This window comes from Oryctolagus cuniculus, chromosome 13, assembly GCF_964237555.1.
Source record: "Oryctolagus cuniculus chromosome 13, mOryCun1.1, whole genome shotgun sequence".
NCBI classification, from domain to species: Eukaryota; Metazoa; Chordata; class Mammalia; order Lagomorpha; family Leporidae; genus Oryctolagus; species Oryctolagus cuniculus.
In genome coordinates, this window is record NC_091444.1 from 49,361,493 (window position 1) to 49,373,803 (window position 12,311).

Consider the following 12,311-nt stretch of genomic DNA (forward strand, 5'->3'; position numbering starts at 1 on the left):
GAGTACAAGGCTTTCCTTAGCTCTAAAACTCACATTAAAATGAGTGCTATCTCATTTCTGCTTGGAATTCCTGAGGATTTACTGTAGGTTCACAATCTTTCTGGATTTCTGTGAACCTCGAGCTCAACAAATATTTGATTCCTACTTCAATACTGTTTATATACCACAGAAAAATCGCTTTTATGTAAAGCTTGGAACATGGAGGAATATGGCATAATTTACAGAATTGGACAGTTACTCTATTCACTATGTTTGACCACATAAAATTTTCATGTATCTCTATCTGCAAACATCACTACAGACAGGAAAAAATTGGGTGTTCCCTCTGGGAATGATAGGGAATGTGTTTCCTATGCTTACCACTGCTCCTGAAACTGAATTCAAATGCAGCAAATGGGGCAGCCTTTGGTCCAGGCGTTTAGCTGTGGGCTGGCATGCCCACATCCCCATAACAGAATGCCTGGTTTAAGTACTGGCTACTCTGCTTCTGATCCACTTCCCTGCTAATGGCTCAAGTGCTTGGTTACCTGCATTCACTTGGGAGACCTAGATGGAGTTCCAGGCTCCTGATTTCAGCCTGGCTCAGCCCCGGCTGTTGCGGCCATTTGGAGAGTGAACCAGTGGATAGAGGTTCTCTCTCTCTCTTTTTCTCTCTGCCTTTTAAGTAAAATGAAAATAAATCTTTTCAAATTTTAATGCAGTAAATGGGGTTTCAGAGATGCTTTAATGACAGTGAAATAACTGTGTGTTGGGGGAGAATGGTGCGTGTCAGAGTGCTATGAGCTTCAATTTTTCATCCTAGAGCGTTACTGTCCAAGAGATCTTTGGGCAATGATGAAAGTGTCCTAAGTCTGCATTAGCCACATAGGACTACTGAGCAATCACAATGTGGACAGTGTAACTGAGAAACTGAATCGTTCATTTTAACGTAAGCAGCACATTGGCCATGCAAACAATGGTTACTGTCATTGGACAGCACACTTCCAGAGGGGGATATTACCTTGTGAAACTAATGCATCAGCATCTTACCTTAAAATTTTAATTTACAAAGTGCTGCAAAACATTTTTGCTTACTGGTTACAAAATCTCCAAAACTATTTTTTGTAAAATGCAAAGCTACTTTTTATCATTGCTCAACACTGTGAAGGTATAAGATACAAACATATTTCAATGCTTCTTACCAGAAGAACATCTTTTTTGCTAAACAAAGAATTATGAATGGATATTTTTTATAACTTTCTAAACCTTACCAGTACACAACACTCTTTAAACCTTAATGTTAAAAACTGAGAAAGGAAAAGAGAATCTGCTTCAACAGAGAAACACAGTAGTTAATTTCCATACAACATCAGATTAAGGCAAGCTCAAATCTAAGATAATCTTTCCCTTGTAATGAGGAAATTAAAAAAAATTTGGGGGGGTCATCCTAAGTTTTTAAAAAAGTTTATGACTGAGGATGAAAGTAAAATATCTAGTTATAACATTTAACACATTTGCATATTCAAAAATATATAACGTGATACATTAGAAACAATTCCACTCCATTACTCACACACATCTTAAACAACAGGGACTGTGGATCAGTTAGCTAGGAACCATAAAACTCCACTTTCCTCCCTCTCTGCCAGGTCGGTTTCAACAGAGCACTTCTTGAATCCACACAGGATGCTCCTGCTGGAAATCTCATCTCTAACGAGCAGCACCTACACAGGTGGGTAGAACTTTTTTCATTTATCACTTACTGTATTGATTTTTTTTCTGTGATTTACAAATGCTGTTTCCAAGGCATCTAAGACTTGGCAGTTTGTGAGATACACCCCCTGGGGAATGATTACTGACTCTGGCTTTGTATAACTCTTTCTGTAAGACTGACTGACTAAATGTCCCAAACTAGCACCAGCCGAGGTAGTTTCAGCCCAGTCTGTTCTTCCTAAACAGCACCTGGTTGTTCAAATCAGAGCAGCCGAGTGCCCTGTAACGTGGAGTCCTCAACACGAGGCAACGTCCTCTTTTCAGAGGGAGACTTCTGGGGCAAACTCCGCCTTACGAGCAGGCATATACAACACACACTTTGAACAGACCTTTGAAGAAGGCTGCCTGGAATCATCTAAGGGCTCTTCTTGCCTTCTCGAAGTTCTCCCTAAGCTTCCAGATTTGGATAAAAAGCCAGTCCCTGCCAAACTGTCACTTCCCTTTTGGAGTCACAGGCAGTTAAGGCAGGTAGTGGGGCTTCCCCTGCTTTCAACCTAGTACCATAGGACTGTGGCCCACTCGTTCCCAAAAGCTAATTTAATGCCATCCACCCTCAGCTTTAAAACTTTCTATTGGGGCTGCCATGGTGGCACAGTGGTAAAGCCAACCCCCTGTGATGCTGGCGTCCCATATGGGCCCCGGTTCCTGTCCTGACTGCTCTACTTCCAACCCAGCTCCATGATGAAGGCCTGGGAAAAGCAGCGGAAGATGGCCTAAGTGTCTGGGCCCCTGCCACCCACGTGGGAGAGAGACCTAGAAGTTGTTCCTGGCTTCCACCTGACCATTGAGGCCATCTGGGAAGTGAACCAGTGGAAGGAACATCTCTCTCTACCTCTCTCCTTCTCTCTGCAACTCTTTCAAATAAAATAAATAAATATTTGAACAAGGCCCGTCCATTTGGTGGAGACACCCAAACACTGGCTTCCAACCTGGGTTGGCTAAAATCTACTCTGGCTTCTCAGCCATCTCTTCTCCCAAAGCCTCCTTAATCACTGGGCCTTCACCCACCAAGCCCAGGAGCAAACCCCTATCAGTGTTCGCCACACTAAGGTCTGTTTCCTAACTGCCACTGCTGATACCTAACACTTAGCGCAAATACACCACTAGTAAGATGCTGTTTTAAGTGCTTCACACAGATTATGCTCTAGAGCTCCCGACGACTCTCTGAAGTAGGTAACATTCTTCCAGCGAGAAAGCCGAGGCCCAGAGAAGTCAGGAAACTTCCCAAAGCTATGTAGGTGGCAAGATGGAAACTCAAGCTATCTGGGCCCAGGGTCCGAGCTCTGGCCCTTTATAGTACCCTGCCGCTTCACGGATTCTACAGCTGACAGGTGGCTTCCGGGGAATGCAGATCAGATGCTTGCTGGGAGAAGGATCAGAACAGTTACTACCCGAGAAAGCGACCGTCACACGGCAGAGAGGCTGCAAGCCAGACTTCTGGTGCTGTCCGCAGAATAATGCTCGCTTAACAGATGATCCCTAGAGTCCCCTGCTAGCTAAAACAAATGAGCAAAAGCAAAATCCCTCCGTTCCCCCAGACACATCTGTCATAGGTGCTAACATAATTTGCAAAAACAAACAAAAATGACTAGCCAGTTAAGTGAGGCCTGTACCGAATTTTACAGTGATAGAAACATAAACCTCACATTTAGAGACAGGAAAAACAAAACTATTAAGATACTCTAATTTCTTGTTGATGACAAAGAAAAACGGCCAGGGCAAGCCCACCTCTTGGTTTTCTAGTTTAACACTTACTTTCAAGACAGGAACGGTTTTCAATGCATAAAGCCAAAGCTAATATACATTACATTTAAGGCCTAGAAGGATACTATTCCACGAAGACGGAAATTACAATAGCTAGTACTTACAGAGTGCTTTTTTATTTCTCAGCCATTTTCATAGACAAGATTCTTGTTTCTGGGCACCTTTAAAAAGGTGCACCGTTATCAAGCATCATCCCATTTTACAGGTGAGGAAATGGAGGCTCAGAAACTACACACATAGCTACAGTTTCAAACCTCGGGCTAGGTCGTCGGCAAGCTCCATAAACTCTATCAAGCTTCTCCCGTAAGTACAAACTCTGCTCATTAGCCCCGCTTTCAGCTAGGGCCGTGACCAACGCTGGGGAACGGCCCCCACGCCCCGCTCCCCCAACCTCAGGTGTATCGGAACGCCTGTACCTCCCAAACAGGAGACAAACTCCGCCCTCACAGCGCCTCACCTCAGGGCACGCAACCGCTGAGAGCGGGAGTTACCAGTCCGAGATTCCCATCTGCAAGGTCAGAGTTGAGAGGATTTAAGACGAACGCCGCGCAGGATTGGCAGCCTCACCTTTTGATCCCAGAACCCTCCGGCCTGCGGGATCCGCAGTGTAACTATAACGACTTTCACAACCGATGCGCGACCTGCAAAAACCAGTGCCCGCACTCCACTTCGGCCGAGTCTAAAATGACACCGCCGTTCCTAACCATCCACTCGCTTCGGACCAACGCCTAGCTAGCCTGCCGAATGCATTCCCAGGAGCCGGGGGGCTTCCCGAGGTGGGAAAACCAGTAACATGCCCGACGCGCACCAACCCCACGCCGCTGTCACGAGGTACGGAGCCTAAAAAGCCACCTTGCAGGCGGGCATCAGCCGGGCTCCGGCTCCCGCGCGTCACTCACAGAGGTCGGCTCCGTACCCACCCACGCACGCTCACCATGTGCGAAGTTTCCTCTCGACTTCGCCCAGAGACGCCGGTTGCCTTTCCCCTTCAGTGGGGAAGAGACACCCCGAACTGCGCTCCCCGCCCGGCTGCCGCGCGCTCAGGACCCCTTCCCCGAGAGCACCCGCCCCCCGCTCCATCTCCTCCCCGACTCTGCAGCCGAACGCCAGGACCCACCCAGAGCAGAAACGCGCAGCCCCTCCAGGTGCGGCTGCCGACTGCAGGCCACGCCGCCGGCGCCGCCTGGGACTCGGGAGGCCGAGGGTGGAGGCGCGGCCGCCGCGCCCGCGCAGAGCCGCCGCCGCCGCCCCGCCCCGCCCCCACCCGCGCCCCACCCCCACTGCCCGCCGGCGGGAGCCGCGCCGCGCCCCGCAGGGCCCCTTCGCCCCCGCCCGCCCGCGCGCGCGCGCGCGGCTCGCGATCCCCTCATCGGCCCTCCCCACTCGTGCACCCTGCACTCACTGAACATCCCAGGCGGCTCCGGCTCCCCCCGCCGCCGCCGCCGCCACCGCCGCCGCCTGTGGGATCGGGTTGCTTCCGCCTCCGTCTCTCTGCCGCAGGGTCTCGCTCCGACGGCTGTCGGCTCAGCCGGGCCCTCGCGCCCCGCGCCCCGCCGCCCCCGCGGCGGCGGCTCTGAGCAGCCGCTCCATGACTGACTGACACGGAGCGGGCCGCGGGCTGGGCCGCTCGGGCCTCCGACGCGCAACCGTCTCCGCCAATGGGCGAGGCGCCTCGGCGCTCGGCTGGCGATGCCTGGCGTGCGTGCCGCCCCGCCCAGCCGCGCCGACGGCGTCGGGCGGAAGGAGTGTGGAGGCCGAGCCCACGTGGTGGGGTTGTGGGAGCCGGAGCCGGCCCCCGCTGCTGCCACTGCCTGGGGTGGGCCTCAAGGTGAGCTGCTTACCTGGGGACCACCCTCCGCCCCCCGCCCCGTCCTCCTCCCCTCTTAAGCTCAGTCAGTAGGCTAGACCCCCCTCACCCGAGCCAGGTCCCGACTTGAGCCTGCCACTCAGAGCCGGGTCCTGAGGCGCAGACCCCTGCTTGGACCCAGTCCAGAGGGAATCCGCTGCCCGATCCAGTCCCACGGTGAAGTCCCCCGCCCGGGCGCGTCTCGAGGTGGGTCCCCCGCCACCAAGGGGCTCTGGGCGAGAGCTGACTGGGGGCGCACCTGGCTCCCGTTTGCTCTCTCCCGATTCTCTCTACTTGGTCTCTAAGTGCTCGGCAGGATGCTCTGGGTGGCCTCAGCATGAGTGCCAGCAGGGCTGTGCTGCCCGCCCCGGACGGTCTCTGCATCGGCGGGTGGAGGGCCGGAGGCGGCTGGTAGGATCTAAGAGGGTCTTGGGCGCCGTCGTAGCCCGTTCTGCAGACACTGATTAGGCACTTCGTAGCCACTTCGATGGCGGTCTGTCGGACTGAATGTAAAAGTATTTTTTTTTTTTAAGTTATTTATTCTAAAGGCAGAGAGAGATAGAGAGATAGGTCTTCCATCTGCTGGTTCACTCCCCAGTGCCTGCAACTGCTGGGGCTGGGCCAAGCCAGGAGCCAGGAATTCTATCCGGGTTAAAGTGAGTTCTGAGGTCTTTAGGATTTAGGTAAAGTGCAAATGATGCAGCTCTCAGTACAGCAAATTTCTTTGATTTGACAGCCTGTAACCTAGAATCCTGGGACTGTAATATCTTTTAAACATTTACTTTGTTTTATCCGTGCTACTTTTATTTCAAGAACATTTGTCTCTTGGGGAACTGACTTGTTAGCTTTTATAATGAAAACGACTCAACTTGATACGTTTCCTCTTTACTATGATTTTTAGGAAACTCCAAATTATGTTTACCTCAGTTTTATAGTAACTATTGGTGTGTTTGATTTCTTCGATTATAAATGATTTTTAGTTTTTTAATTGTGTAGTATCTTTTCTCTAGTCTTTTTGAAAGCACTGGGTGTGTGTTTGTAAATTCATTCATGAACAAAGTTGTAGTGGGAAGTTGCTGTTGGAGATGAAATTTGGGGATTGGGATAATACACTATTTCTCATATTGCTTATTTTTATGTATATTTTAGAAAATAGGGACAGAGACTTTTGATTGCATACAATGTGTGAGTGATTGTACAAGTAATCTGAGCACTGATTTTGACCTCATTGAAGTCCTGCGCATGCACCTCCATGGATATGATGTTTGATCAGAGCAGGATTATTTGTAATCCATCTTTTGTGTGTGTGTCCATCTTCTGCCTGCTTTTGTCTGAATTTCCCTCAGAAAATTCATGGGATCAAGCATCTTATGCATAGACCTCTCTTGACAGTTTTGTGGATGTGTTTTAGTTCACTAAAATATATAGTAAAAAATGCATAAACTATAAGATAATACTAAAGTTATAATAATGTAATGCAGTTCTTTTTCTAGTGCCGTTCAGTTTGACCTTATATTATTTCCATTGCTTTCAATTATAGATAGAGTGTTGCAATGGCTGCTGTGTATTCTGGCATTTCCCTTAAGCTGAAGAGCAAGACAACTTCGTGGGAAGATAAACTAAAACTAGCTCACTTTGCTTGGATTTCCCACCAGTGCTTTCTTCCAAATAAAGAACAGGTAAGTTAAATGTGAAATTTGTATTTTTACAATCTAAAATAATTATCACCTGTATTAATTGCTTATTGATAGTTTAAAAAAAAAGAAAAGATTGAGGAGGAAACTTTGTTAGAAATTAAAACTAACACCAGTGACAAAAGTCTAGAGTCAGTTATATCATTAATTAAGTTTTTGTGTCAAAAACCTTTTTAGCGTGTCTTTTATTTGGAACCAAGTTGAATTACATGTAAACCTTAGTGACCATGTTGGGAATTAAGTTCTGGCGGTGCTTTGTAAGAAGTCTTCAGAATTTGGTAAACTGAAGGTTGAGAAGAAGAGAAGTGTGTTTGTGTTAAGCCGTTCTAGAAATAGGCTAGGTAGCAAGAAGGACAGTGCACTTTGTTGATGTTTCTGAGGCTCATCTGGCTAAAAGTACTGACTAGGTAAACACTAGGATGACAAGCTCACAGACTGGCAGTGTACATCCTGATGCTGGTATTTAAGAAGGCAGCGCAGAATGTGTCCCAGGTAAGAGACACAATGTAGTGTATAGAGCAGCTTTCCTGTCTAGTAATGTCTACACTTGGCTGCACAGGAGCATCACCCTGGCATCTCGCTGGTCCCCTGGCAAGTGCCATGCAGGCTGAGGCAGAGGAGGCCTGGCAGGCAATTTGAGCAGTGTCTGCTGTCCTTGTCCTGAGAGATGTTTCCTCTTTAACAATTTTACATACATACTGGCAGTTCTCGCATCATGAGCTGAGGCCTTAATACCTTTCCTCAGTGTTTTGTGAAGGAGCCAGCATGTCACAAACATGAGAACTCTATATATGTACAGCTCTCCTTTACATATAGCACTTTTATGTTATTGTACATCAGCTGTCTGTCTCCCAGGAGAGGTACACAGGGTTAGAGATTAAGTTTTGGGTAACATGGAGAAGCCAGGACACGAATTCCTACATTCTGACTCATACTTGCTTTTTTGATGTGTGTAATTCATTCTGTGATCATTCTGAGAGTTTGTTATGCTTCTGACTGTTTTTTTTTTGTTTGTTTTTTTTTTTTTTTGTTTTTTTTTGACAGGCGGAGTGGACAGTGAGAGAGAGAGACAGAGAGAGAAAGGTCTTCCTTTGCCGTTGGTTCACCCTCCAATGGCCGCCGCTGCAGCCGGCGCACCACGCTGATCCGATGGCAGGAGCCAGGATCCAGGTGCTTTTCCTGGTCTCCCATGGGGTGCAGGGCCCATGCACCTGGGCCATCCTCCACTGCACTCCCTGGCCATAGCAGAGAGCTGGCCTGGAAGAGGGGCAACCGGGACAGAATCCGGCGCCCCGACCGGGACTAGAACCCGGTGTGCCGGCGCCGCAAGGTGGAGGATTAGCCTATTGAGCCACGGCGCCGGCTCTTAAAATTCACCTTTTTTTTTTTTTTTTTTTTTTTTTTTTTTACAGGCAGAGTAGACAGAGAGAGAGAGAGAGAGAGAGAGAGAGAGAAAGGTCTTCCTTTGCCATTGGTTCACCCTCCAATGGCCGCCGCGGCCAGCGCACTAATCCGATGGCAGGAGCCAGGTGCTTCTCCTGGTCTCCCATGCAGGTGCAGGGCCCAAGCACTTGGGCCACCCTCCACTGCACTCCCAGACCACTGCAGAGAGCTGGCCTGGAAGGGGGCAACCGGGACAGAATCCAGTGCCCCCACCGGGACTAGAACCCGGTGTGCCGGCGCCGCTAGGTGGAGGATTAGCCTATTGAGCTGCGGCGCCGGCCTGCTTCTGACTGTTTTTTAAAGACTTTTATTTATTTATTTGAAAGAGTTACTGAGGGATAGGGAGATAGAGAGGTGGGATATGGGGTGGGAAGGGATCTTTCATTCACTGGTTCACTCCCCAGATCGCCACAACAGCAAGTGCTGGCCAAGGCTAAAGCCAGAAGGCAAGAGGTTCATCCAGGTCTCTCACATGGGTGGCAGGGGCCACCCTCTGCTGCTTTTCCCAGGCTATTCTCAGGGAGCTAGATCAAAAGTGAAATAGCTGGGACATGAACCAGTGCCCGTATGGGATGCTGGCATTGCAGGCATCCGCTATACTTGCTATTCCACAGTGCCAACCCCATGCTTTTGACTTGAAAAATGTGCTGTAACTTCAGAAAAGAGAATAAGACATGTTAATCTCACCTGAGACTTTTTGGTGGCCTCAGATGAAGATGAAATTAGTTGTTTTCCCCCTTTTATTCCTTAATAATAAACATTGTAAGTTACCAAAACATATAGATAATGTTACTGAGGCAAGTTTTAAGGAATTTTTTTTCCTGGAGGTTGGACTTGGTTGTGGCTAGAATGTCCCAGTAATGATCACCACTTTCTCTCCTGTGAAAAAAGTTGGTTTGCAGACTATGTTTTCTCCAAATTCAGGTGTTACTTGATTGGGCAAGACAGTCATTGGTTGCATTCTATAAGAAGAAACTTGAATTGAAGGAAGATGTTGTTGAGAGGCTTTGGATCTATATAGACAACATTCTACATAGCAGAAAATTGCAGAATCTCCTGAAGAATGGCAAGACAATTAACCTTCAAATTTCCCTGATCAAGGTAATAGCTCCTTCTTTGTCCTCTCTGTATTACATGCACCTCTGTTGATTCACTCTTAGTGCTGAGGCTTGTTTTTTTAGGGTCAGTTATCTGGAGGTAAGGAACTAGCAAGGTAGAGAGAGGAGAAGGAAATAATATTAGAATTGTAAGAATAATTGTGTATTGTATGTTCTAAACTGTGCTAAGCACTTTGTGATTTAATATCAAGAAAATCTTAGAACTTCTATAAGAGATTTTTGATTGCCTTTAAAAATTTTTTTTAGATTTATTTGAGAGGCAGAAAGTGTGTATGTATATGTGTTCCCATCCACTTGGTTCACTCCTTGAATGTCTGCAACAGTTAGGGCTGGGCTGGGTTAAAGTTGGGAGCTGAGAACTCAATCTAGTTCTTCCGTGTGGGTGGCAGGAACCCAGTTCCTTGAGCCATCACGCTGCCTCCAGGGGTCCACACTGACAGGAAACTGGAATTAGGCTGGAGCTGGGTATTGAACCTAGGCACTCTGCTATGGGATGGAAGCTAACTACTAGGCCAAACCATGCCTGCCACTTAATTACCTTTTAAGTTGGAAAAGCTAGCCAGTAAATTACGCTACTCTGTTTTTTTTTCCCCCTTTCACCTTTGTGTTGTCCTGGAGGGAGATCAAAGGTCAAAATCTGGATAGAAATTTTCTCAAATGTTTTTGACTAAAAGTGATTTTGAAGTCTCAGTTCAAAACTATGAACCTCATTGTAAAAACTGATCATTTTGAAATTCCATGACAATAACTAGTTACAATGAAAATCACCACGAATGAGCATTTGGTGATGTCAAGTAACTTGCCTTAAGTTATATGTTATAAGTGGCAGAGCTGGGATTTGAACATAGATCTGCCTGATTACAGAGCTTGTTCAGTTAAATTGCCGTGCCTCATCCACATGAGTGTACAGACAGGAAAAAAAAGAAGCAACCAGTAGAGGCTTGTAACAGAGAAGAAGGAAATGGTTCATAGGCTTTTCATGGTTCTTGAAATCATGTTCTAAGTTGTGACGCTTAAAATAGACCAGTGGTCACCAAAATGAATTACTCTGAATGATCCTTTGGGATATGGGAAGAAAATCTATTTTTATGGTTTGCAATAACCATATTTAATTGATTTTATGCACATTTTATAATTATATAGTTTTGGTACTGTGGTGTATATATATGATGTAAATTATAAATAAATTACACTTACTGGGTGTAAATGTGGAAAAAGTTTACGTATAGCCAAAAATTTAGAGGTCAATAGTGATACATTGACATTTAAGGTCTTGGCTTTTTTTCTTCTTCTTCTTAAGATTTGTTTTATTTATTTGAAAGGCAGAGTAACAGAGAGAGATCTGTCTGCTGGTTCACTCGCCAAGTGGGCCAGGCTGAACCCAGGAGCCTGGAACTCCATCCAGGTCTCCTAAATAGTAGCAGGGGTCCAGCCATCTTCTGCTGCGTTCCTAGGAGCATTAGCAGCTGGGACTCAAACTAGTGCTCCAGTATGGGATGCTGGTGTCACAGGTCATAGCTTAAAGATTTATTTTATTCATTTGAAAGGCAGAGTTATAGAGAGAGGGAGTGACAGAGAGATCCTCCATTTGCTGGTCCACTCCCCAAATGGCCACAACAGCCAGGATGGGCCAGGCTGAAGCCAGAATCCAGGAGCTTCCTCCTGGTCTCCCTCCTGGGTGCAGGGGCCCAGGCTCCTGGATCATCCTCTACTGCTTTCCCATGCACATTGGATTGGAGCTGGATTAGAAGTGGGGCAGCGAGGTCCCACCAGCACCCAAATGGGATGCTGGTGCCTTTATCTGCAATGCTAGAGTGATTTCTAAGAGTAATTTTTAAAGGTCCAGAGTGATTTCTAAAGGCCTGTAGCCAGCAGTTACTTGAATGTAGATAATGCTTATGTCACTGGGCTACTGGTAACTTAGCACCCAGGGTACACTTGATTTCTCACATGCCATAAGTACAAGTCACTTGACATATGAGTGAATTTGGGAATCTGCCTGGTCCTCATGATTTCTGGTATTTATGAATTTAGGAAGTTTAAGAGAGGTGGACAATGGATCAGCTGTGTGTAGTAAATGGTAACTGACAATATTTACTTTCCTTTTTTTTAAGATTTATTTATTTATTGTTTATTTGAGAGGCAGTTACAGACAAAGAGGAGAGACAGAGAGAAAGGTCTTCCACTGGTCCACCCCATAAATGCCGCAATGGCTGGAGCTGGGCTGATCTGAAGCCAGAAGTCAGGAGCTTCCTCCAGGTCTCCTACATTGGTACAGGGGCCCAAGTACCTGAGCCATCCTCCGCTGCCTTCCCAGGCCACAAACAGAGAGCCACATCAGAAGTGGAGCAGCCAGGACACAAACCAGCATCCACATGGGGTGCCGGTGCCACAAGCAGAGGCTTTGCCTGCAATGCCACAGAGCTGGCCCCTTGCCTTTCTTTCTTAAGGGTACCTTTTTCTTTGCCTTTTCTAATAGGCAACGCGTAACTGGGTGTAAAGATGTATTTTGCACCCTGGATCACAGCCCAAATGCCACTGTCTATGTACATGCGAACATCTAAGCCGAATTGCAGGGTTAGGGTATAAGAAGTGATCACTGACACCTTAGGCTCGCACAACTCAGCTTTGCAAAAAGGAACAGTAAATTTACAAAGGCATTGCTCTTCCAGATTAAGATTAGGAGGAGGTAGG

At 47.2% G+C, this 12,311-nt stretch overlaps 2 protein-coding genes across 7 annotated transcripts in view; one reads left to right on the forward strand and one right to left on the reverse strand.

The window, feature by feature from the left end:
• TAF5L (TATA-box binding protein associated factor 5 like) overlaps positions 1-5,176 on the reverse strand; it is a 24,162-nt gene extending 18,986 nt beyond the window's left edge. Inside the window, exon 1 of one of the 2 annotated variants that reach the window (XM_002717393.5) lies at positions 4,919-5,176. The gene's annotated coding sequence lies outside the window, so the exon portion shown is untranslated. Of the gene's footprint in view, positions 1-4,633; positions 4,754-4,918 lie in introns of those variants that run through there. The other variant, XM_051820692.2, reaches the window with a different exon arrangement.
• Positions 5,147-12,311, forward strand: part of URB2 (URB2 ribosome biogenesis homolog) — a 26,770-nt gene continuing 19,605 nt past the window's right edge. For 2 of the 5 annotated variants that reach the window (XM_008268272.4, XM_070055514.1), the window contains exons 1-3: positions 5,205-5,344; positions 6,903-7,041; positions 9,424-9,600. In XM_008268272.4, the coding sequence (XP_008266494.3) occupies positions 6,916-7,041; positions 9,424-9,600 (303 nt within the window). In that variant the 5' untranslated portion in view covers positions 5,205-5,344; positions 6,903-6,915. Of the gene's footprint in view, positions 5,570-6,902; positions 7,042-9,423; positions 9,601-12,311 lie in introns of all 5 variants that reach the window. The other 3 variants (XM_070055513.1, XM_051820686.2, XM_051820687.2) reach the window with 3 other exon arrangements.